The sequence below is a fragment of the Tenrec ecaudatus genome, chromosome 4 (assembly GCF_050624435.1).
Source record: "Tenrec ecaudatus isolate mTenEca1 chromosome 4, mTenEca1.hap1, whole genome shotgun sequence".
NCBI lineage: Eukaryota > Metazoa > Chordata > Mammalia > Afrosoricida > Tenrecidae > Tenrec > Tenrec ecaudatus.
Window position 1 is genome coordinate 203,844,237 of NC_134533.1, and position 24,501 is coordinate 203,868,737.

The following is a 24,501-nucleotide window of genomic DNA, read 5'->3' on the forward strand; positions in this document are numbered from 1 at the left end:
TGGCCTCCCACCCCGTGTCCGATGCGGTCAGAGTGAGACAAGTGCACACACGAGCTTTGAGCCTGTGGGATGGGAGAATTGTACTTTAGGACAGAGGTTTCCAATAACAGTGTCTTTGTGCATTCTTTCTCGTTCTCTCTCACTCGCTCTTGCTCTCTCCTGCCTTTTTCTCTCTCTTCCTTCCTTGTGAAAGAAATCTGTGGCGGAGAGTCAGGAGGGAGGGAAAGAGTAAAAGAAAGCTGTGTCCAGCAGGAACGGAGGCAGGAATTTGTTTGGGGATACTTATTCCACTTACTTGTGCTAACAAGATTAAAAACACGTTTCTTAGGAATTTAGGATGCGGTAGGGAAACAAAGAGAAAGAAGTTAAGAGCTCTCGGAATTCGCCTAAGATGGGGTCCGAGGAGAATAAAGCTTCAAGTGCTCCTCAAAGGAAGGCCACGGCCAGGCAATCAGGACATGAGCCATGAAGTTGTCCACACGGGCAGCAGAGATGCCCAAAGAAAGAGGAGTCCTGGCGTGGGCAGAGAACAGGGACCTAGCAGAGCACTCTGCTCGCCAGACTGACTGAGAGAACCATCTGGTGCCGGGGCCCAGGCGGATGGGACCATGACATTTGCTCCTGACTCCAGGCAGGGCTGGACAGTACCCCTGCCCACAGGCTGCAGAGACAAACGGGCTCCACTAGTGGGGTCTACGAGTCACCTCAGGCCAGACCTAGGAGTGTGCGCTGCTGATTGGTGAAGGAGAAAGAGTAGAGAAGCCAAAAAAAAAAAAAAAAAGGTGTGGAGAAGGGATGGGAAGGAAGAGGGCAGGTAAAAGCCTGAGGGAGCTAGATGATCCGGGGACACGGGCACGTGGGCTGCGTGTAAAAGAGTGATAGGACCAGCTCAGCTCAACAGGTAAGAAAGGTGACTTGGGCCCCAAGGATATCTCTCTGGCCCAGGGGCTGCTCAAGTCCTTCATGGGAATTCGGCAGAGAAGAAGACCGTTGAAGGACTGGGTGGGGACGGAGGAGGACAGCAGAGAAACTCTGTCTGCCCCACTCTGTAGCCTCAGGCACAGTGGCTACTAGGCGGCAGGTGCTCAGGGGAGGCCAGCAGGAAGACTGGGACTAGTGGCCACATAAAGAGGCTGGAGGAGGGGCAATGGGACACCTGGGAGAATCAGACAGCAGGTGTCAAGACTAGCTGTGAGGGGCCTCGACACTCTGAATGCTGAGCAGAGAGGGGGGCTGGAAACAGACCTCTGTGAGGAGCCCAGAGAGAACCGCTGCAGGCCACCGTCCTTCCAGTGGACCAGGGACTTGAACCAGAGAACTGGGGGGCAGCAGTGATAGTTGGGAAAGATGGAGACCACCCAAGGAGGATAGCCTGAGGAAGAAGCGGGGTCCTTAGGAAAACCAAGAGCCTTCTCTGTGCATCAGCAGCAGCAAGGGGCTCCCGCCACACCCTGTAGCGTGACCGCTCCACCAGCTCCCCAAGTGTTAGTCAGCCCCTCATAGCCATGCTTGCTCCTGGCTATTCCAGGGACATCAAAGCACACATCCAACTCTTTGCTTTCGCTTGTGTGTTGAAATGAATGCCTCTGTCTGAGATCCAAGCTGGTGCCGACTTTAAGGTGAGGCCCTACCCAGAAGGCCCAGATAGCAGCAGCAGGTGCAGTTGCCCTGGGCCCCTTGGCACTGCATGCTGGTGAGGCTGAGGTGCCAGCCGAGAGACCTCTGATGGGGCAGATGGCGTGAGTGCTGCCAGCTGCAGCCTGGCCGAGCGTGGTGCTAATGGTGTGCTCTCTGGCCGCTCGCTCCAGGAGACAGACGTCCTCGAGGAGGTGGAGATGATGGTGGAGAGCCTCCTGGACGTGCTCTTGCAGACTCTGCTCACCATCATGAGCAAATCGCACGCTCAGGAGGCGGTAAGAGGGCAGCGCTGCCCGCAGTGCACAGCGGAGATCACTGTTAGTAACTAACACTCAGGTTTTCTTGCCTTCTTCTCTAACCCTGGGCTCCTCCATGCCACCCCCATCTCACCCACCATAGTCCACCTCAGCCCCTCCTCTGCATGCTGCCCTCCTGCCCTCGGCTGTCTGATCCCTCTCCTCTCCACTCTGAACTTCAAGCTGACTTTAGGGCAGGTTCGGACCCTTTTTTTGGCCCTTGGTTTCCTGGGCAATATCTCAGATGGCATTTGCTTTTGTCCCCAGTCATGTTCGACTGTGTGGACTGGAGCAGGGATGCGCGTCCTGTGCCCTGAGCAGTGCAAAGCTGGAGGTGGGAGATAAAAGCCACTCTTACCAAGCCAAAGGCAGCCCAAACTCGTCGCGTGGTCAGGTCCCACTCCTGTGGCCCCACAAGGCAGGTTCAGTCACCGTTGTTCTTAACAGGAATCGAATGCCTCTTCCTTCTCCAGCAGGCCCGCTGGTGGTTTTGGACTGTTGGCCTTGTGGGTAGCAGCCGAACTTATAACCCACTCCACCGCCAGGGCTCCCTGCTGCTCATGGAGGTTTTCCTAACTGACACACCAGACAGAACTCCCTCCGAAGCTGTGCGCATCCACTACTCTGCTCTCCCCGCCCGACCCCGTGTGTATATCCCCGCTGCAGTAGAAATAGGACGAGGTGGACTGGCACTGGAATTTCCTGAATCATGGAGTGTGGAGCTAATCAGAAGAGAAAGCACGGCAGAGAGGCGGCATCCTGGGCCCAGTGGCCCTGCTTCTGTGCTCAGAGTGGACTTGGTGCCTTATTCTGATGTGTGGAATCACAGCATCCATCTGGGCAGACTCCTCTGGCTGGCAGGTGGAAGGCGGCAGGGATGTGTTTGAAGAAAGCTCCGTGTGGTAGCAGGCCAGCAATGCCAGGCTAGGAAGAGCAGGGCCCACGCAGGACAAGCGGGGATTCCAGAGCCCTGGGGTGCTCCCTTCAGTGCCCCTGTCGAACACCATCACAAAGACATGCACCCCGGCAGGTCCTGATAGCCCGATGTGCTAAGCAAACACCTACCCTCAGTGCTTGCCACGGGCCCCACCCGGCTGCCGTTCAACATGAACTCATTTAGCAGTACTAACGAAGCCATGCACTTTGTATGGATGACAGCAACTACACTGCATGCTCCTCTGTGCTATACTGCAACACGTGCATTCCTTCACGTGCTCCTCCTCTGTCTGTTCTAAGTGTCCTTGCCTATTTTGCACACAAGTTCACGTGCCACCTGTGTACAAAACTCACCGCCATGGAGTTGGTGCTGACTCACAGCGCCCCCCAGGGGTTTCCGAGAGTGTAACTGTTGATGGGTAGAAAGCCCCGTCTCTCTCTCACAGACCTGCTGGTGGTTTCAAACTGTCAACTATTCGGATCACAGTCCAGTGTGTCACCACTACACCACCAGGGCTCCTTGGCATGTAGACAAGGGGCTGCAAAAAAAGCTCGTGGGAATAAAAGATAAGGATTTTAGCCCCCACGAGCATTTTGCACCCCCATTATATCTGTGTGCTGATTTCAGACATCTAGAAAGGATTTAAGGAGCCCTGGTGGCATGATGTCAGCCTGGCGGCACTCGGTTGCTAACTGAAACGTTGGCGATTCAAACCCTCCGGCAGCTGGGAGAGAGACAGGGGCAGCAGTTGCTTCCACAGAGGGTGCAGCCTAGGGAATCCCCGCAGGCAGTTCTCCTCTGCCCTGAAGGTCACTGTGTGTCAAAAAGCAAGTCAACGACAGCAGGTTTGGTTTATTGGTTGGTTTAGAAGCATTTGCAGGACTGGAAACCTCTTGTCAGATCCCCACCTGTTGAAAAGCATTTAAAAACCATCCAAGGGAAGTCCTGTACCTCCCTGCCTCCTGCGAAGGCAGTCTGACGCTGCCCCTTGCCAGGTGATGCTGCAAGACAGGCAAGGTCTCAGCTTCCTTGAAACGGGGCTTTCTGCACTACGTCCCCGTGAGAACTCGAAGACACTGCTTAAGGACTCATTTTTACTCTCAGATGTCTTCCTTAAAGTCTGTAGTTTGTTCTCTTAAAGCTGGATTTGATCCCTCTGCCTTCCAGTCCCGTACCCCCTCATAGGCTCTGGCAGCCCCCTAGGAGGATGGCTTCTCCCACCTCAGAAGGCGGGGTCTCAATTCTGAAGTGTCCGGTTCCCAGGAGCCCCTCCAGGGGAGCCAGTGGGTCAAGACTCTGCTAGAGAGCGAGCTGAGAGTGTCTGCCTCACTTTACAGGGGCCCTTTGGTGTAGCGAGCGGTGTTCACAGGAAAGAAAGCTCATTTTCAGGGCCAGAGTTGTCACCTCCCTTCCATGCTCATCGGGGGCCATCTCAGACCCTCCCTTCTGTCCTTGCCCTCTGCGGACCGGGAGGGGCCCACAGCCCCTGAGACGGACTGTGCTAAGTGTTCTTTTCTCCCCGTTCCCCTCCGTTGGTCCCCAGGGCGAGTACGTGTCCTGCCTTCTCTCACTGCTCCGCCAGATGTGTGACACCCATTACCAACACCTCCTGGAGAACTTTCAGAGCAAAGATGAACTCAAGGTAGGCATCGGCGTGCGGGCCTCTCACGCAGGGGGTGTGCAGTGAGTGCGCGCAGCCCACACTGCTGAGGGTACAGATTCCGCCTGCCCGCTCCACAGCTCAGTGTGTGGCCTCCAGTCATGTCCCCAGAGCGTGGACTGACAAGTCTCCCCTGCCTGCTCCCTGTCCTGTGACCAGGTGCTTCGGTGAGGTGCTACTCTGGGCCACACTGATGGATAAACCAGCACGCCTTCCTTGTGTATGGACTTGACAAGCCCCTGATATTTCGCCCCTGCCAGCCATTCTTTGCTGTTTCACAGCAAGAATAATCTGGAAGATATCTACAGAGAACAAAGGCCTGACCCATGGGCTCCCAGACTCTGCATCCAGCGCACTGGGAGGCAGAGAAGGCAGGGGAAGGGGCCTGTCCTGGGCTTATATCTCGGCGTCTCTTCCCCAGCGAGGGCTGCTTTAGCCTTTATGACTGTGCTCTGCAACCTGCATGTCACCGCAACCCGTTCCCTCGTTTCCATTTGTGAGTGTTAGTCATCAGACGTGTCCATCAAAAATACCTGCCGCCCCTTCCAAGTGCCATTCCCGCCACTCCGTAAACACAGTTTCTCTATAGACAGATTTCATTAACCGTGTCGGTGATCCTAGTCTCTCACTCTGGAGGGCCAGAGCCCACATTCCGTGGAGCAGGGTGCAAGGAGGCTGCAGAGCCCAGAGCCCCCGTCTGACTGTTCTGGTGCCGCCTCCTCCCATGCATGTGTTACTCACCTGTCCTCAACCAGAAGCTCAGGCTGGCATCAATTTTACATTTGAATTAAATGTTTATTTTTATCATAGCAATATGTACACATAGATTTGAAAGCCAAATCGTATTACAAAGCTTATAACAGAAAATAATGGTTCACTGGCTCAGCCTATCCAGGCCCACTCGCTGCTCCCCGAGAGCTGCCACTTTTAACACACTGTTCTTCAGGAAGCTTCTATTGCTATTTTCTACCTTTAAGTCACTGCCTACTATCCATGCTTTTCTTCCCAGGGAAAAGGAGGATGGTTTGCCTGAATCATGCACATGTCCTTCCTCGGATCCTTCCATGATGGTTTTCTGTAGGGTCCCCCCTTACTGTGGGGACTGTGAGGAGCAAAGGGTGCCATGTGGATTCACTGTTGCCTGTACTTTGAGCGGCGCCCAGTCCATATCAAGGTTGTACAATGCTCACGACTATGTATCTCCGGGTATTTTTATCATCCTGAACTTCCTGCCCATTAGACAGTGACTCCCTCCCCCCTCTCTCTGCGGCCTCTGCCACTCTGTCCTCTCCCTCGTCTACAACTTGGCTGTCCTCAGTCCCCATGGTGTGGCTTAGCCTATCTCTCCTCTTGCCTCCCTGTTTCCATTGGCACAAGGTCTTCAGGGCTCACTTGTCTTCTAGCGTGTATCAGAATGCCCTTCCTGGTTAGGGCTGCGTGGCATTTTACTGTACGTGTGTCATGTTGTGCTCACTCACTCAAGGGGTGGCACATCTTTGCGGTGCTTCCACTTGGGCTATTGTGAGTCATACCACTGTGAACACTGGTGTCAGGCTGTCTGCTGAGCCCTGGCTTTCGGGTCTTTGGGGTGGATACCTAACTATGTACAGCTGGGATTGAAAAGGTAATTCGCGCTGCACCTCGTGTGAAGAGGGCCCAAACTGGACCACTCCCCATGCCCACCCGCAGCGGACAAGGGTTTCCGTGTCTCCACATCCTCTCACCTACACCTTACTCTTATTTTCCTTCATGGTTTTTTTATCGCCATCAGCATAGCTGTGAAGGGGTAGCTCCATCTCCTTGGGTTGTGATTTCCATTATTGCCCTAAAGGTGCCCCGGCGGCATCGTGGTGCCGCCCTTGTTTGCTAACTGAAAGGTCAGCAGTGCGAACCCACCAGGCGCTCCGACGGGGAGATGAGGCGTTCTGCCCCATAGAGTGTGACAGCCTGTAGAGCCCTGTGTAGGAGGTCTGTGTTGGAATCGACACCGTGCAGTGAGGTCATGGCTTAGGGCGGATCCTGGCGGCATATTGTCACGCCCTCAGCTGGTGGCAAACCGGAAGGTTGACCGCCCAGAGGAAGCCCGGGGTGCCCGGGTCTGCTCTCTGAGTCAGCTGGGTGGCACGCACCAGCGGCAGTGACTCAGGGGTGGAGCAGGCTCTGTGTTTGCTGCCCGCTGTGTCGTTCTGGTGGGACAGCTGTCCAGGTCCTTCAGCCGTGTGTTGGTCGGGTCGCTGTCTTTCCGTTGTTGGTTGTCAGCATTATTTTTATCTCCTGGATAGACACCTTATCAGATGTATGGCCTCTCAACACATCTCCCACTTTGTAGCTTGTCTCCGTTTGTTCACACCGTTTGGTTGCGTCTCTCGTCACTTAGACTAAGAACCTGCTGTCCCAGAGCCCGGCGCTCTCCTGCGTCATGTGAGTTTTACATTTGGCCTTTGAAGGATCGAGGGCACTTCTGAGTCCGTGCCTGAATGCTCCCTGAAGCGTTGCTACAGCTGAGCGCCTTCCGGTGCGCGTCAGTCGACTCCGGCCATGGACTGACCAGTCATCCCAGTGAGCTGCCTTACTCAGTTAGCACCTCTGTCGACACTCAGTTGACCACAGATACACCGGCTTGTTTCTGGAATCTCCGTTTCATGCTCACGGCATTTCCAGTGCGTGCTCAGGCACTTCAGTTTAAACCATTTACCGGCACTTTCTTTATCAGACTTAGGTAAGTGCTATGATGTGCTAAGAATGGTATTATGACCACATTTTCTTTCTTGGAAAACTTGATTTTTCCTGATAATGTTTTTTTATGCTTTTGTTGTTTGGATGCTTTTTATTTTTTCCAGTTTGGAAAAAGGTCTGACTAAGATTCCCTACTGCCGGGAGCAGGGAGGGAGGGAAAATGAGGAGCTGATGCCAGGGGCGTAGGTGGAGAGCAAATGTTTTGAGAATGATGAGGGCAATGAATGTACAAATGTGCTTTACACAATGGATGTATGTATGGATTGTGCTACGAGGTGTATGAGCCCTAATAAAATGATTTTCAAAGTGTCTTCTATACTAAAATAATGTACCACAAAAATTACAGATGAAAAAGTAAAGCAAAATGCCACTATTGAATTCTTATTCACCTAACTTTAGTCACTTTGTCAGAAAAGCTTACATTCTGTCATCCAATAATAAATTATGTCATGCTTTCATTAAAAGAAAAAAATTTACTTCTTTAAAAAAAAAAAAAGACTCTCTACTACCGCTGCCATATATGTAATAGACTTCTTCCTTCCCACGTGACTAATCTGTTAGATCCTAACCGGTCACTTCTTTCCCCTGGAGAGCTCCCTCCTGGAGGCCACAGCCATCTGCTCCTATTGAAATGTCAGCCCACAGGCCAATTAACAGAACAGTTCTTCCCAAGAACTCCAGATGTAGCAGACGAACCGATCTTCAGATTCAGTGATTCTTTCTTCCGATTCAGCTCTGCTAGTGAGCCGCTCTAGTGAATTTTTTATTTCAGTTTCTTAAAAATTTACCTCCCAAATTTCCGTTGGATACCTTTTAGTCATCTTTGTCCCGGTGGAGGAGACGGCAGCACCCTCTTGATGTCTGCAGCTTGGGGTCCGTAGGTGCTCGGGCATATTCTTCGTCACTACACAGCTGTTCCAGGAACTCGCCTCAAGAAAGGCTTTCTTGGGAAAGTTTTCTACTGACTTGAGTTCCCCTCACCCTCACATATTTGACAGTCTTTTTTCTTTTTTTGATTAAAGGATCATTTTATTGGGGCCTCTTGCAGCTCCTATACCATCCACACATCAGTTGAACCCAGCATATTTGTACATGTGCTGCCATCATTTTTCTGTTGAACCCTTAGTATCAGCTCCTCATTTCCCCCCCCTCCCCAACCCCATGACCCCTTGATGAATTATAAATTATTACTCTTTTCTCTTTTACAGAGACGTAGTTTATTGTTTCATACAGTTAATACTTAAATAAGAACAATAAAAGAAGCACACGATGCTAGGTCATGCAATAAGAAAGGTTTAAAATAGTAATGAAAACATATTAAATGCCTGGTAAACACGGTAGAATTGTTACGATGTTTTCGTATTGCCTGTGACTGGCGTCCTCACTTGCTCACAATATTCCACGCTTTCATCTGAGCATCATTGGCTGTGTGATTTATTCTGAACCATCTTTTCTTTTAAACATTTTTTAATAAATGCTTTTATTGGGGGCTCTTACATCTCTTATCACAATCCATACGTCATCCAGTGTGTCAAGCACATTTGCACATATGCCGCCATCATCATTTTCAAAGCATTGTCTGCCCACTTGAGCCCCTGATGACAGCTCCTCATTTCTTCCCACTCCCTCCCCCGCCCTTCCTCCCTCATGAACCCTTGAGAAGTTATAGATTGTTATTTTCATATCTTACATCGTCCCCCATCGCCCCTCACCTACTTTTCCGTGTTTGTTCCCCTGGGAGGGGGTTCTAGATGGATTCCTGTGATCGATTCCCCGTTTCTCCCCTGAACCATCTTTTCACTGTGGGCATAGGATCCGTTCCTTTGGAGGTAGGTCAGCTAGACAATAGTCATTGTGTCTGATAGATCAGAAACAGGTGGCCTCTCTTCTCCCAACAGCTGCTCATCTTTGAAAAACCCCTGTCTGCTCTGTTGAGCTTGCAGCCATTGCTGTGACACTGCTTTCAGCCCTCTGAGCACTTTCAGGGAGGGCACACTTCACTCCTCACGTGGGGATTTGGGGAGCAGCAAACGAAGCGTGTCACCCTCTGGTTGCCTAAAGAGGAAAAGCACCACCTTTGTGCTGCTCCCCAAATTACTATTCCTTTCCTGTCTTACACTGACCACTGTCTCCCTTCTCCCCCGGGCTCTGTTGCTCGTCCCCCCAGCGGTGTGGTTATGTGTTGACCATTGCAGTCAGTGCCCCTTCCCTCCTCTCCCCACCTCCTCCCTACCCTCCTGGAATCGCGACTCCCATCCTGTTTCTGGATTCCCTGTGTCCTGAGCTCTTATCTCTTATCTGTACCTGTGCGCATGCTCCTGGCTAGCCTGCAGTGAAAGGCTGGACTGGGGTCATGACAGTGGGGGGTGAGGAAGCCTCAAGGAACCAGAGGAGGACTGTGTGTTTCATCAGTGCTATACTGCACCCTGGTTGACTCATCCCTTCCCTGTGACTCCTCTGTGAGGAGATGTCCCATTGTCTACAGATGGGTTTTGGGTCTCTGCTCGGACCCCCTGCGTTCTCAACAATATGGGTGTTTGTTTGCATATTTGTCATTCTTTCCTGCTTATTTTATATCTTACAATACTGGTTTGAAAACTGGGCATTATAAATAATAAAATGCAGCAATTCTAGAAATCAACCCACACCCTATACCCCAGTGTTTGATGTTGCCTTTTGTTGTTACTGCTTTTTGCTTAGAGTACTTCCGGGACTAATTCTGTGACACCTGCCCGTGTTACGGGCACCTCTGTTAGCTTAGCAGTCAGCTTATTGGACAGAGGATTTCCTAGACGCCTGCATCAGGAAGTCCCGCCGTTTTCCGGGCTCTGTGTCTGTCTTAGACCTCATCTCACAGTTCTGCCTCACAGAGCCTCGGGTTTTCCGTGTCACTGCTGGGGAAGCGCACACTCCTGCACAGGCGTCTGACTTCTCAGAACTCAGACTAGAGCGGAGCTTTGGGAGCCCCCTGGGAACTTCTCCTTTCTTCATGTTCTTTTGACTGGTCACCTGTTTGGCTCAACTGACAGTACTGCTTTAGGCACCTGTGATGGGGAACAATTGTGGATTTTCCTCTCAGCAGACATACTAGGGATAGGACTCTCCTTCATATAAGTCAGACAGATCCTGTTAGTGGAGAGTGTGCAGCAAGCTTCCCAAACTGGTCAAATCGCATAATTCTCTGGGTATGGAAACTTGTCAGGAGCCCTAAACCATTCTGTCCCTTCTACTGGCTGCTGGTTTTCACCGCGACCACAGTTGTGCAGCTGCCAGTGTTCAGGGCTTGTTGTGGAGCTGGGCTGGGGAGAGAGGGGACGGGGCCTGTTCAATCTCAATAAAGGCTTGATTTTCTTGCTGAAATCCAACCATTTCTCTAGAATAAATGCTCTCAGCATGTCGCAAACCATGGATTAACGTCCGGAGCGTTGACAGTGCTATCGGTATTCACACTGTTTTCATGAAAAAGTGGGTTGTAGAGGTCTTCATCCCTCCATTGTCACAGTGTGACTGAATCCTTAATAACAGCGACTGGTATCCAGTGCTCAGAGGCCATGCCCCAGAGAATGAGACGCATTGGCTCAGAGCTCATGGACACACTGGGCTCTGGGCACTGCACGGCGTGGGCACAGTGCTGCCTCTGTTCTTCTCAACTTGAGAGGACTCCTGTTGGCTTGTGAGAGTGTCCAGCAGTCACTGTCATGTATCCCTGTGAGAGGAGAATGACTCACACAGGGAACCAGCATCTAATTCACTGGCCCCAACCATGTCGTGGTCTAGAGACCATGAGTGCACACAGGTTGCTATGGTGATGGTGGTGGTAGTGGGTAGAGGTGGAGGTGGTGGGTGGAGGTGAAGGTGGTCGTCATGGTGGTGGTAGTGGTGAGAGTAGTCCTGTCTCATGTCACCTTTCCCTCTTGTGCCAGGAATTCCTGCTGAAGATTTTCTGTGTGTTCCGGAACCTCATGAAGATGAGTGTCTTCCCTCGGGACTGGATGGTGATGAGACTGCTCACAAGCAAGTGAGTATGGAAGGCCAGTGCGCCTCCCGCCACAGAGCCCTGCTCAGACCAGGGGAGTATGCCTGCGTGAGAGAGAAAGCACGGGCCCTTGGAGATGGAGCCCAGGGCCGTGGGTTCAGAGAAGGCTGGATCATTGTGGAAAACGTGCGGATTAGGCTTGACCGTTAACCAGAGCCCCAAGGAGAGGAAAGTGTTAAAGATAATTCCAAAATGGAGCTTGTCAGATTGTGGTATTCATACAGAGGACAGGAGCAGAAGCATGTATGGATGTCAAAGATGGTCAAAGTCGCTGGCCTCCTGAGGGCAGCCTGCCTTGTAGCTTGAGCTCACTTCCCAAGCCCCTGTGATGGGACCTGTGTGATCCTGAGACAGCGCAGCTGCCCGCCCTCACTGCCATTCCCCACCTGAGACCCTCCCTCCAGTTCCAACCTCTTCTAACTCCAGCCACAGGATTCTCTGACCCCGCCCCATTCATATTCCCAACGTGCGCTTCCTCTCGGAAGACGCAACAAGGGAGGCAGATGGCGGGGGAGGGCTGACCCACCTGCTCCCCCTCCACTAGAAGGCGTCTAGTCAGATGCCCCCTCGCTTTGATCGGCCTTGCAGGGGGGCATTGTGCATCACGTACTAGAGTTGCCTGTGCTGGACAGAGTACCAGAGTGTACACTGTAGAGGCTGCTCTACATTTCCCCAAGCTGCAAGCACTGAGAAAGCAAAGAACAGACCAGGAACAAAAAGTAGTTGTAAACAAAGTCACAGAGATGTTTCTTCAAATAATGCGTTTCCACGTGGGTCCCTCTCGCTTCTATTCCTCAACTGCACGTAGAACACGAGTCCATCCCGAGAGAGCGGCAGGTTCCACACTCTCCACCCTCCACCTGGTGAACGAATCACCTCGTATGCGGCTTTCTCCGGTAGCCCCGTTAGACCTGACCTGTAACCCAGTTGTGGGCAGCCAGCTTCTCCACCGTCACGCGCTTACTTGCCTGTCCCAAGTGACCTCCACGCCGCCCTAGCCCACTCCCTCGCCTGCAGTCTCTGTGGGCCAGGGCGACAGTCTGGCCAGGGACCGGCACACTGCAGCTCACAGTCACACGCAGCTCTTGCGTCCCGTGCACGTGGCTCTGAAGTGAAATTGAACAATGTTAAAAGATACTGCTCAGATGATGATTTCATTGGTTTGTGAAAATACATCTGTGACTCTCGAATAATTCTTAGTCATGAGGGACAAGATTGGCTGTTCCATCTCAAAAGTTGGCCGACCCTTGGTCTAGACCAAAGGCGGAAGTCAGGTCACTCGTGGTGAAAGTAAAAGCACGCCAAAACAGGAGTCTTTTCCCTGGCGTCGCAATGGGTTACGAGCTGGGTGGCTAACCGGAAGGCCAGCAGGTTGAACCCGCCAGCCGCCTTGCAGGAGAAAGCTGTGCAGCCTCAGCCGCCCGGGAGAGCAGCTGTGCCCGGCCTCCAGGGCCACCAGCAGTCAGGGGCTCCCTGCCGTCGCATTAGCACATAAACGGTACCATTTGGTGCTAAGCCTCCATGGAAAAGTAGACAGTCCCTCTTGGAATTGGAAGATGCCTTATGGAAGGAACTACCAGACTCCGCCACCTCACGGGGTTTCTAGTAAGAGGGATGAAAAGAATCAGGAACAGGTAGTGGTGGTGATGCATCACTAATGTCTTGGAATCGTGTGTGTGAAAATGGATGAAATAGCAAATGATGTGTGTGTACACATGCGTGTATGTGTGTGTGCTGCTTGTCTTTTCATTTGATTTTTCCATGAACTTTTTGACACCCCCTTGTACAACTCTTTGAACGTACCAAAAGCCGGTGAACTGTGCAGTCTAAAGTGGCGAACTGAGTGGCATGTGAATTATGTCTCAGGAGGCCTCCTGAAAATAACACTTACATTTCACCATCCTGAACTCACTGTAAGCATTCCTTTGATAGACAGGGAAAAGGGCCAGGGAAAGGCTGGTCTAGGTCCAGAACCTCTGGGACCCTCTGCTGTCGTTTCTCAGACGGCCAGTCTGCAGGGCTGTGCCTTCGAGCGCCTGTCTTAGAGGAAGCCAAGCGTACTTGAGCAGCTGGCGCACAGGCCAGGGGCAGCGGGCGCCACACTGCTGGGCACCGTCGTGAGTCTGTAACCCTGCCGATGCCGTCTCTCCTCCTCCCGCAGTATCATCGTCACCACGGTGCAGTACCTGTCCTCGGCGCTGCACAAGAACTTCACCGAGGCCGACTTCGACTTTAAGGTAGGCATTCCACGCAGGCATTGCCAGCTGGGTGATCACCCTAGGATACCAGCACAGTAGACCAGGGCACGTGCACGGGTACAGAGCAGAGCTGGAAGCACAGGGAATGCAGGACAGATGACCCCTCAGGACCCATCATGAAACGTAGCCATACCAGGAGGGGAAGGGGAAGGGGGGGGGGAACCTATCACAGTGATTGACATATAACCCCCTCCGGGGGGACGGGCAACAGAAAAGTGGGTGAAGGGAGACAGTGGAGAGTGTAAGACGTGAAAAACATAATAATCTATAAGTTTTCAAGGGTTCTTGAGGGAGGGTGGAGGAGGAAGGAGGGAAAATGAGGAGCTGATACCAAGGGCTCAAGTAGAAAGAAAATGTTTTGACAGTGATGATGCTTGACACAGTGGATGGATGGATGGATGGATGGATGGATGGATGGATGGATGGATGGATGGATGGTGATATGAGCCCCCGAGTGCTGCAAGCCCAGTCATCCTAATTTTCCTAGTTAAATGCTCTTACTACAAAAGAGAAGCAAAGAAACCCAAGCGCAGGCTCACAGGCTATTCTAGAGAGATTCCCATCAGATCAACCCACTTCCCAGCCCGACAGCGATTGGCACATGACCTGGGAGCCCCTGGGCAGGCAGCCCCGAGTGCACTTCTGGCAGTCAGTCACACAGCTGGCTTCTGCGGAATCCAAGTAGAAAAAGCGCAGGGAAAATCCTGTGGGAGTGGAGATAAACACACTGATTCTTTAATTCAGTGTCTTAAGCTTGTGAAATAGGACCTACAAAGCACGTATGTGTTCAGGAACTCTCCCTGAAAGATTACGGACTTTGGCGGTCACAGGTGGCCTCTTCCCCCTCTCGCTCTAGGTGTGGAATTCTTACTTTAGCCTCGCAGTTCTGTTCATAAACCAGCCAAGCCTCCAGCTGGAAGTTGTCCCTTCAGCCAAGAGGAAGAAGACCCTTGATAAGTAAGTCGGATGTCCTCCGAGTCACCTCCCTGCCTCGTGCCACGTGGGCTGAGGTTTCTAGGAGAGGCTGCACCTCTCACCGGGAGGGCTTCCCACGGGGCTGAGCGGGGCAGTGCCCTGGAGAGCCAAATGACTTGGTGTTTGGGGAAGGGTTAGAAACGAAACAGTCCTGCAGGATGGCCCTCACTGGGTTTGCAGCCTTCTAACATCTGGCCTCTGGGTCTCTTTTCCCAGGTATGGGGACATGCGCGTGATGATGGCTTACGAACTGTTCAGCATGTGGCAGAATTTGGGTAGGTCTTTCCCCTATTGTGAATTTCTGCGTATTCCATAGCCAGAGAAGAAGGGACCAGGCTGGTAACTCCACCCCAGGTTTTACGGAGGTCACTTCAGACCCAAGAGAGTTTTAGGTGGGTTTCAGGTAGCGTCTGAGGTGGAGAGAGCAGCAGATGTGCATGCAGCCCACAAGGAGCGATGGCTGGGATTAGCACACGCGCACACACACACATGCGCACACACACAAAAGGAGCGATGGCTGGGATTAGCACACACGCACGCACACACGCGCGCACACGCACACACATGCGCGCACACACACACGGAGTGATGGCTGGGATTAGCGCGCACACACACACACACATGCACACGCACACACACAAGGAGCGATGGCTGGGATTAGCACGCACACACACACACCATTCAAGGGGGAACAGAGAGAGGGGGTTCCCATGTTGCAAGCTCATGCCTGTGAGCCCCTCTGTGCAGTTTGTGCCCCGGGCAGGATGGGGGCAGGCTCCAAGGGAGAGAGAGACCTTGGGGACACCCAGCCCCTGAGAAAAGACAGACACGCCTGTCTTGGGTCTCTGCCATTTCGGTGTCCGATCAGGCCCGACACCAGTGACCTCCAGGAGCCGTCAGGGCTGTGCCTCCGGGTGAGGTTGGCTTGGGGTCCGCAGCTTCTCTTCACAGTAGGGTCTGCAGTTCTCAGAGCAGTGTTTTTGGCAGAATCCCTGAGTTGCCCTCAAGCCCGGGTGGGCCATCCTGTGGTACACTGTGGGCTCTCAGTGGCCCATGGGTGCCAGCAAAGCTGCGTGACTGTTCTCAGTGAGATGGGCTTTCAGCTGAGCACATGGCTCAGAAGCTCTTGGAGTTCAATGGCAGCATCGTGCAGGTCCTCCCCCGCCCCCAACAAGAGGCAGCAGGCACGAGGCGCCCTGCTAGCGCTGGGACTCTGCCCCTGGGTGGGGGTGCATTCCCCAAGAAGGCTTTCTGGCTTCAGGGCTTTGTTTTGATTCCTGAGTCCAGCTGAGCTCTGGAATAGCTTCTAGTCCTGAAGTTAATTGTGAGGTTCCCAGGAGCGCAAAGGGCTGGCGACTGCACCAGGTCCCAAGACTGGAGTATGCAGAATCGGCATCAGGGCTAACATGACCTCCTTCCATTCGCTTTCAAACTGGCAGGAGTGTCCTTTAAAAAGAGACACCACACTTGCTGATGGCGCCACCTGCTCCCTCGGGCACAGACTGGTTTGTGGCAGCTGTACCCTGGAGGTAGCAGCCATTGCACGGCCAAGTTGTGTGTCCTCCTTTGTCTCTGAAAGATTGGAAGTAGAGCCCCTGGGGGGCACTTACTCAAGCTCACCTTCCCCGGGACAGTTCCGGTACCCGTATTCCTGAGGGAGCCCGCGGGAGGAGGGGCAGGGAAGACATTTGGCTGTGAGCCCAGAGGAGGGAGGTTCAGGTTCACCCGGTAGCAGGAGGAAGAAGGGTCCAAACGTCGACCACTGGAAATCCTGTGTAACGCAGCTCTCTGGTCCACACGGGTGCAGGGGTCAGCATCGACGTGGAGACAGTCACTTCCCTTAGAAAGACCCTGTGAAGGAAGTTGCAGGGCGACCTAGCCGGTCTGAGCAGGTGCCGAGCTGCCACCAGAAGCACACTCTCCAGACACAAGGGAATGAGCTGAGAGCCCCTGGGGGCTGTGCAGGAGGCTCCCGAGAGCTCAGGAGCAGCCTTGGCTTGCATGGGAGCAACCTCATGGATTACAGACCTCTGGTGGGCGGGCAAGAGAGTCGATCGCCTCCCCCTCAGAGTCCTCAAAGCTAAAGGTAGAAATTTGTGTTTCAGCGGAAAGAGCTGCATCTCCTTGCTGAGCACTCTAAGAGACCATCTGAATGGTGGTCGCTTACTCAGAAACCCTGCCCCGTGAAAACCCCAAACCAGACTCTCTGCCATCAGGTGGATCCCAACACACAGCTACCCGCTATGGCAGGGAGGAGCTGCCCCTGGGGGGTTCGAGACAGTAACTTTTTCCCAGAGTAGAAAGCATCCTTTTATCTGTTCCTTGCGGTGAGCAGCCCCACACAGGTCCCCTGCCACCAGAGCTCCCAGTCTGTCCGGAGCAAACAATTCTGCTTCTTGACCTTAGAGAGGCTTCCAGATGATTGTCTGGGAGGCCATCCTTTGGGAAAGCAGTTTTGTGCCTGTAAACATTTGATGTGACTGATGACAGATGATGACTTCCTCTGTCAGCTCTAAAAAGCCAACAGGAGGACTATCCGGAAAAGCCACAAGTGGGGAGCACCTGTTTTGTTCTCGGAAACGTCCAGTGGGACCGTAGCATCTCTCTGACCTCTCTTGGGAAGGCGCCGAGCAGATAGGAACTAATGCGTTGGGTTTTGTTGTTCAGGTGAACATAAGATCCACTTCATTCCCGGGATGATTGGCCCTTTTTTGGGTGTGACACTGGTCCCACAGCCGGAAGTGCGGAATATCATGATTCCTATCTTTCACGACATGATGGACTGGGAACAGAGGAAAAATGGCAACTTCAAACAGGTGAGGTGCGCTCCTCTGGGATGTACCCCTTCTGTTCCAAGCAGGTGGCCAGGCCACTGCTCCAGTGGGAATGAGCCTTGGGGTATGGTTTGGCCACCTTGAATCCTGAGGGTTTTCCACAGCTTGCTGGCCTGAACTGATTTGTGGCTTTTCTTAATGGAATCAGAAGCCAGGAAAGAATCAGAGGCAAAGAATGAGCATCATGCGAAAGAAACTGTGATCAAGTAGAGAATAACTGTAGCCTCAACTTCTCAGCTGTCTCTTCCTCTCCTGAGACTCCCCGAGTGTGCTCCGGCATTTCTAGGGCCAGTGGCCTGACCAGATGAATTCCTCTGGTCTCTGGCAAGCCGAGGATTTCACAGGCTCCTAGACAGTGCAGATCCAAGGGGTGCAAACTCTGTGCAGCTCCTGTGCCACCTGCAGGGTGGAGGAGAAGGCTGTGCCTTGATGTCGGCAGCACCGGTCAGGGCCAGTACGTGCCCTGGTCCTGCCGACATCGTTCTGCCATCGCGAGTGAGTGCGATGGGAATGCTTGCCTGTCTCTAACCCTGCTTGCTTCCTTCAACAGCTTTTAGTAACTCAAGCTTTCAACCTGTATAAGTGAACATCGCATATAATTTAGTCTAAATTTCTTTTGCGTACCTTGCAGGTCTTCCCTTTATCGACAGTACTTTAAATTCTATGCTACTGGCTCCATTAGGGGAGAGGAACCTTTCTCTTGCCACGAGCCATGTGGATATTTATAACATCATTCATGGACCATATAAAATTATCCACTTAAAAATTAGTTTGCTGGATTTAGCCAAGCATTTAATTAACTCATCCCTAATGTGATGGCTCGGAATGGCTTCTCTTTGCTGAGGCGTGTTATATTAACTGATACTGAAGACTTCACAAACCTTATATGGCCCCTGAGCTGGACTGCCCCATCCCTGGGTTAGAGTCATGATCCTATTAGAATTAGTGAATGCTTCATAGAGGTCACTTAGATTATCTCGACAAGCTGATACTGCTGCTTATAAAATGGAGATAGATAACCTTTTGATACACAAATCGATTTTTGAGCTCACACTTAATCTTAAACCCTAATCTGAGAACAGTCAGTTCTGATGATGTGGCCCTGTTCAGTGCTTGCCCTGATGAAGTGTTCAGTGAGGACATGGGTGCTAGCTATAGCAAAGTACAGTGAGGAGACCAGATATGCCCAGCTGTCGGAAAGCAAGCATCTCTTGTCTTACAACAAGCAACCATCTAAGTTAGATAAAAACTGTGCTCGTCTGGGTAGACTAGAGAAGCCAATCCAGAAACACTCATGTGTATAAGAAAGACTTTTCTATCAAAGAGCAATTGTATATTAAGAAAGCATCCCAGCCCAGTCCAGATCAAGTCCATAAATCCTATATTAGCCTATATGTACGATACCAACCCATAAATTCCTCTTGAGACTCAATGTAACACATGCAGTGATGCCAAATGCAGGAAGATCACAGGCCAGTTGGGTGAAAAGTCGTGTGGATCCAGTGGTGGTGGAAACATGTCAGCGCTGGCAGGGCTCTCCAGGTGGCTCCTCCAGCACCAGGGCTCTGACTGCCATCAGCACAGCTCCATGTGTCTTGCCAGCAAGAAGACGAAGCAGAGAGTCTGCATGTATCTGGCCTCTAGTGAGCGATTGATCTCTGTGGGGCTCTAAATGAGGTCATCAAGCTGCGACCTGTTTGACAGGCTAGACTCCACCCCTCCTCAGGTCGACACCAGATGATGTACCTACCACACCCACGAAGTGAACAGAGCTTTGCCACAAATCCACCAGCCCAAGGGCTTCGAACTGGCAGGTAGAGGACTTTGGTTCAAATCTCTTACCTTGAGGGGCCCAGGAAATAGTGGGCAGGAACTACCATCTACGTAAGATTTCAATGCCTCCTTGCTTCATCATGACGTGTTCATCTGGTAGGGGTGGCCCTGGTGTTGTGAGTGAATATTACTGAAATATTTGCCTTATCACCAACCCCATTGTTTGTATAAATATTGTCTGCTCACTTAAGAGTTTAATCTGTTGAAGTCAACAATTCATGTATTGTGGTTCATAGCTAGCCTGTATTTGTATAATTTCCTTTGACCAACAGTGTTTTAAGTGTTATACCATTGACTAAGCAAATAACACTATCAATATGTAGTGGTTACACTTTGGGCTGCTAACCACGAGGTCAGCAGTTCGAAACCACCAGCCAACTCCACAGGGATGGATGATACTTCAGCTCCTGTGAAAGTTTGCAGGCTCAGAGGCTCATGGGCAATTCCACCTACAGGGTTGCTATGAGTCAGCATTGATTTGATGGCTGTGGAAATAATGCCCAGTGTGAATGACTGATAATGTCCCCTACCATAACATGACAATGGTGTCAATAAGGCGAACCAGATCACATGTACAAACCATGGCTGCAGGAATCGATTTGGGCTTGCACTTAATTCTAGCCCCAATTGAAGAGCAACTAGTTCTTAAGACATGGCCCTGCTCGATGCTCACTTCATGAAGAGATCTCTGAAGATGTGGGTGCTACAGCAGAGTGTCGGGAAGAAACTAGATACTGCTTGGCTCTCAGGAAGAGTAGTGTCTGGGGTCTTAAAGGCATATTTTCAAGTAAGCATCCATCTAAATGAGGTGTCAATTAAGTCCACATGGAAGATGCACACCAGCCTGTGTGATCCAGGGATTTTAAGTAGCATCCAAGTCTCATGAAGGGAATGACATCAGAGCTTAAGTTGTGCACACCTGCTCTGCAGAAGGCTTATGGAGGACAGTGGAACCCAAAACCCATTTGCAGGATCCCCAAATGGATTTAGCCTCTGGTGAATTCCTTGCGATCATGGTTGAGGGACTTGAATAGCCCTGTTGTCAGGCAGCCTTGTGAAGTCAATTACAGCAGACACAGGTAGGTCGAAATGTAGTAGCTCATTTCATCTCCCTTTTGACCCACTTTAAAGTTGCTTCCACTTGTTAAAAGAGTGAAGGGGAAATACATGTGGACGGAGGCCTCCGACTGTGTGGACGGAACGAGTGGGGACATAAGGAGTGGAGTGACGGCGCCCCTGTATGTCGACTGAGAAGCCACTGCTTGCACAGAGAAAGGCTGTAGCGCTTGGCTTACCATCAAGCAAGGCGTGTGCCTCAGAGTGGTACCCTGTCACATACTGATCCAACCTGCATGCCCAGCAGAGAACCCAGGAAGTTAGGTTACAGACTCCAGCAAAATGCAGGTGACACAGCCTTCCTTGCTGCGAGGGAACAGGATTTGAAGCACTCACCAACGCAGATCAAAGGCTACCATGCCTCAGCATAAAGAAAGTAATAAGCCACACCACTGGGCCAACCGGGAGCACTATGGTAAACGCAGGAAGCTGAGGCTATCAGTGAGCTCCTTTTACTTGGATCCACAATCAATGCTCCACGGGAGCAGCCGTTGGGAATCAAACGGCACGTGGCATTGGACAAACCTGCTTCAGGAGGTCTCTCTAAAAGATGTCACTGAAGACTGAATGGCCACGGGGTGTCCAGGGGCCTCAGACGCAGGGGAGAGCTGGGTGAGGGGCAAGGAAGGCCAAAGGAGAATGGATGTGTTGAATGATGGGCTGGCGAGGAAGGTGAACATGGCGGGAACTTCCAGGAGAACTAACATCTGCTTTGGGAGAGCGGCCAGCTGTTCCTTGGAAGTAAGGGTCATGGCACGTCGTGGCAAGTGCATGGGACATGTGACCAGGAGAAAGCAGTCCCCAGAGAAGGACGTCATGGGAGAGGCCATCCTAGAGCAGAGGGCCCTCGGGAGACCACCCGACCCAGTGGCTCCATCAGTGGGCGCACACATCGTGACGATGGTGGGTGGCTCAGACCAGGCAGTGGCTTGGTCTGTTGTCCATTGAGTCACTGCCCGTTGCAGCTGGACAGCAGTTGGCAGTGGTCACCTTCAGACGCCTCTTTCTGAAGCATCTCAGTTTCTCCTGATGACTTCTTCTTTGAACATTCCAGGGGCGGGCGTGAAGCCCTCACGGCCCTCCATCACCACTCCTTTGCCTAGGCACAGGCTCTTGGACTTCGGAAGGCATGAGAGTCACCGGACGGGCTTCTCAAAGCACAGCACCCGCACCCGTCTCACCTAATTTCTGATGTAGCAAGCCAGGGGTGCTGAAACTCTCTGTTTCTAGTAAGGTATCTGGGCAGTGGAAGATCCAGCGGTCCACGCAGAATGCTTCCGACACCAGTGGACTGCTTAGACTCCTTTTTGCATATTTTGCTCTTCCTGCTGCTCAGGTTCGCACTCAACCTTGGTCCTGTGCTGGGCAGCACAGTCTACCCGCACCCATGCGTGCGAAGAGAAACTCCTTGTGATTCTCAGATTCTCTCTCCTTGGAAGGTTTGTACGAGTTGGCGAACCGAGTCTGGTGGGACAAATTCTAAGGGGGTGGGAGGCACCTTGGTTGCTAGCGTCTAGACCCAGCTCACTCTGGTTTCACGTGACACCGTGACACCGGAGCTGCCGCCACTGCTGTTGTCGACACAGAGGGTTGCTGCATCGCTCGCCGAGGACCGTGGACTCGGGGTTCCGATGTCTCTGAAGGGTGTGTCTTTCACTGACTCTCAGGCCAGACCAGGCACAGTATGCGCTCCCTGTCACAGGGTAGTGTGTATTCATCTGTTCTCATGTTCTGCCAATGGGACTTGAGAGGCCTTACTGCCTTCCGTGAATTTCCTCATTCAGTTCCCCGTTGTATCCAAAGATGCTTTTAGGGTAGCTGTTATTAAACCCCAGCCATGCTAGTTCCCTGTTTATATGCAGCATCTATCTGTACAATACCACACTTGTACAGGTGAGGTCGACAAGATTTCATCCCACGTCATTTAGAACTAGTCTCTCACCTTGAAGTCAGTCGAGTAAGGTCTGTCAGGAAAGGACCGGGGGCTGCTGCCCGCCCTCACAGGTCCCTGGAGGAGAGGCGGTGCTGGGTGCTGGTGCTCGCAGTGCGGGCCCTCGGTGGGGGGTGGGGGGGGCAGATAGTGGCCGGAGCAGTCTCCCAGGGCTGCGACTTTGCATCTCACTCCCCGCCCCCCTCAGAGAGAGGGTAAAGTTCCTAGCACAGCCTAGGTGCAGAACAGTTTTGAAATGAACGTTTTTAGTAGTGAAAAATCCTTGACCAAATCCCCTTTGAGAGCTAAAACACTTTTCTCTCCACGGAGTCCCTTGCCTTTGGCTTTAGATGGGGAGACTGACATGGGACCCCTCTTCCACATGAGGGGGGTGGCGCGGTGGCTTCTTGGTGCTCTTCGCTGAACTTCACTGAGAGCACAGACAAACCGGAAGCACCCGAGATACCCGGCACGCCCCGTCCTCCAGAGCAGTTCTCTACCAGGCTGGCTGAGTGTGCAGTTTGCTCTCTTCTCTCTAGGTGGAAGCCGAGCTGATTGACAAGCTGGACAGCATGGTCTCGGAAGGCAGAGGCGACGAGAGCTACAGGGAGCTCTTCGGCCTGCTGTAAGCTGTGCTAGCCCCGGGGTCTCCCACTCAGGCTGGTCACGGGGGTGGAGAGGGTAACTGAGGGCTAGGGTGACACCTGCATTGGACGGGCTTCAGAGGGCGGGTGCCAGGAGAGGCCTGTGTTGGTCCTAGTCGAGGCGACAGTCAATTCATGTCCACCAGACAGCATGCCAACATCAGAGCTTTCCGGCATCTCCGTAGACAGTGGGGAGGTAGAGAGCATTGCAACTCCGTGAGCTCCCGGTGCTGACGGGAAATGCGCCACGTCCAGTTCACCTGCACGAGGACTCACCCGTTTAAAGCTCTGTGTTGACAGGGGGTTGGGTGGGGTGCAGTGCGTAAATCCCCTTAGAAAGCAAGAGTCTTCTTTCCCCTGCTCTGTGAGACAGCACCCCCCCCCCGCACCAAATTAAAAACCCAGACTCCCTGCCATTGAGTCACTGCCCGTGGGGGTCTCCAGACTGTGACTCCCACGGAGCAGCTGGCAGTAAACTCTTGACCTCGCAGTTAGCAGCCCGGTGTAGAACCACTGCACCGCCAGGGTTCCTCACAGGACAGCACCGTGAGCTGCACAACCCTGGGACAGGTCTCAGCTCCCTGCTTCTCAATGGAGTTACTGTGCCCCCTTCCGTGGCCTCCGTCTGAGCTGGCAGGGGCCAAAAACCCTCAGGCCTTGTCCAAGGATAAAGCGTAGGAGAGGGACTGGAGGCAGCCCATCCTCCCAGATAGGTAATGATGTTGGCATACCATTCTCCTACACAAGGAAACCTTAAGCCACCTGTAGCTCTGCGACCCCTCCCCGCATCAGTTGTCCTTTGCTGCGTTGAGAGCTTCTTTGTCTCAGTCTCCCCTTGAAGGCAGCACCGTGTCTCCTAGTAATGACCCTTGACATCAGCTTGGAAGTGGACATGGTATAAAAGGTCTGACAGGCCTTCCCCTACGTGGTCCTCACACACACCTGTGATGAGAAAGGCAGACCACCCTATTCCCATCTTCGAGGTGGGAGACTGAGCCTGGCTGTGGGGACAGCAAGAGCGGCTCTAGGAGGCTGGGGAGGCCTCCTTCCTGCCCTTGGGGCCCACTTTTTCCAGGAGTGTGAAGTCTAACAGTTTATCATCATCTGTGGAAATGAGCCCATCCTTTCATATGTCTCTTTTCACTGAGGACATTCCTAAAGTATTCCCAGAAATTTTAGGATTTCTGAGGAATGAGGCAGCCAAACCTCTTCCTTAGTCGCTAACCGTGTTATGACTGCAGTCGAGAAAGCATACAGAGACCTGGAGTTCGGAATTAGCTGGTTATAGTGTCTCACAGACTCCTCTCAAGCCAGCCTGGGGACTGAAAGCCAGGAAAGCTGTCCTGCCACCTGTGTCTTGAGGAAGATGTCCCTGTGGGTGTGCGGGGGGGGCGGGGGGGAGGGCATAGGCTAATTCATTTCTTAAAGACTCAAGCACAATCCCATTGCATCGTAGGCTTGTCAGCGGCTTTCTACACAAAGGGGTGGGTTGGAAAGTCTGTAAAAGGAGGGTGAAGTAAGCAGCGTTCCCCAGCTCACCCACTGCCTGCCACCAGCGCTCACTAAGGTGCGGCGGGTCTGTGCACACAGCTCACAGGGTCCTATGGG

At 52.4% G+C, this 24,501-nt stretch overlaps 1 protein-coding gene across 1 annotated transcript in view; it reads left to right on the forward strand.

The window, feature by feature from the left end:
- Positions 1 to 24,501, forward strand: part of DOCK3 (dedicator of cytokinesis 3) — a 158,007-nt gene that overhangs the window by 112,585 nt on the left and 20,921 nt on the right. Inside the window, exons 19-26 of the mRNA XM_075547434.1 lie at positions 1,809 to 1,955; positions 4,415 to 4,513; positions 11,191 to 11,285; positions 13,465 to 13,540; positions 14,418 to 14,518; positions 14,753 to 14,811; positions 17,204 to 17,352; positions 22,789 to 22,874. Of these exons, the coding sequence (XP_075403549.1) occupies positions 1,809 to 1,955; positions 4,415 to 4,513; positions 11,191 to 11,285; positions 13,465 to 13,540; positions 14,418 to 14,518; positions 14,753 to 14,811; positions 17,204 to 17,352; positions 22,789 to 22,874 (812 nt within the window). The remainder of the gene's footprint in view (positions 1 to 1,808; positions 1,956 to 4,414; positions 4,514 to 11,190; positions 11,286 to 13,464; positions 13,541 to 14,417; positions 14,519 to 14,752; positions 14,812 to 17,203; positions 17,353 to 22,788; positions 22,875 to 24,501) is intronic.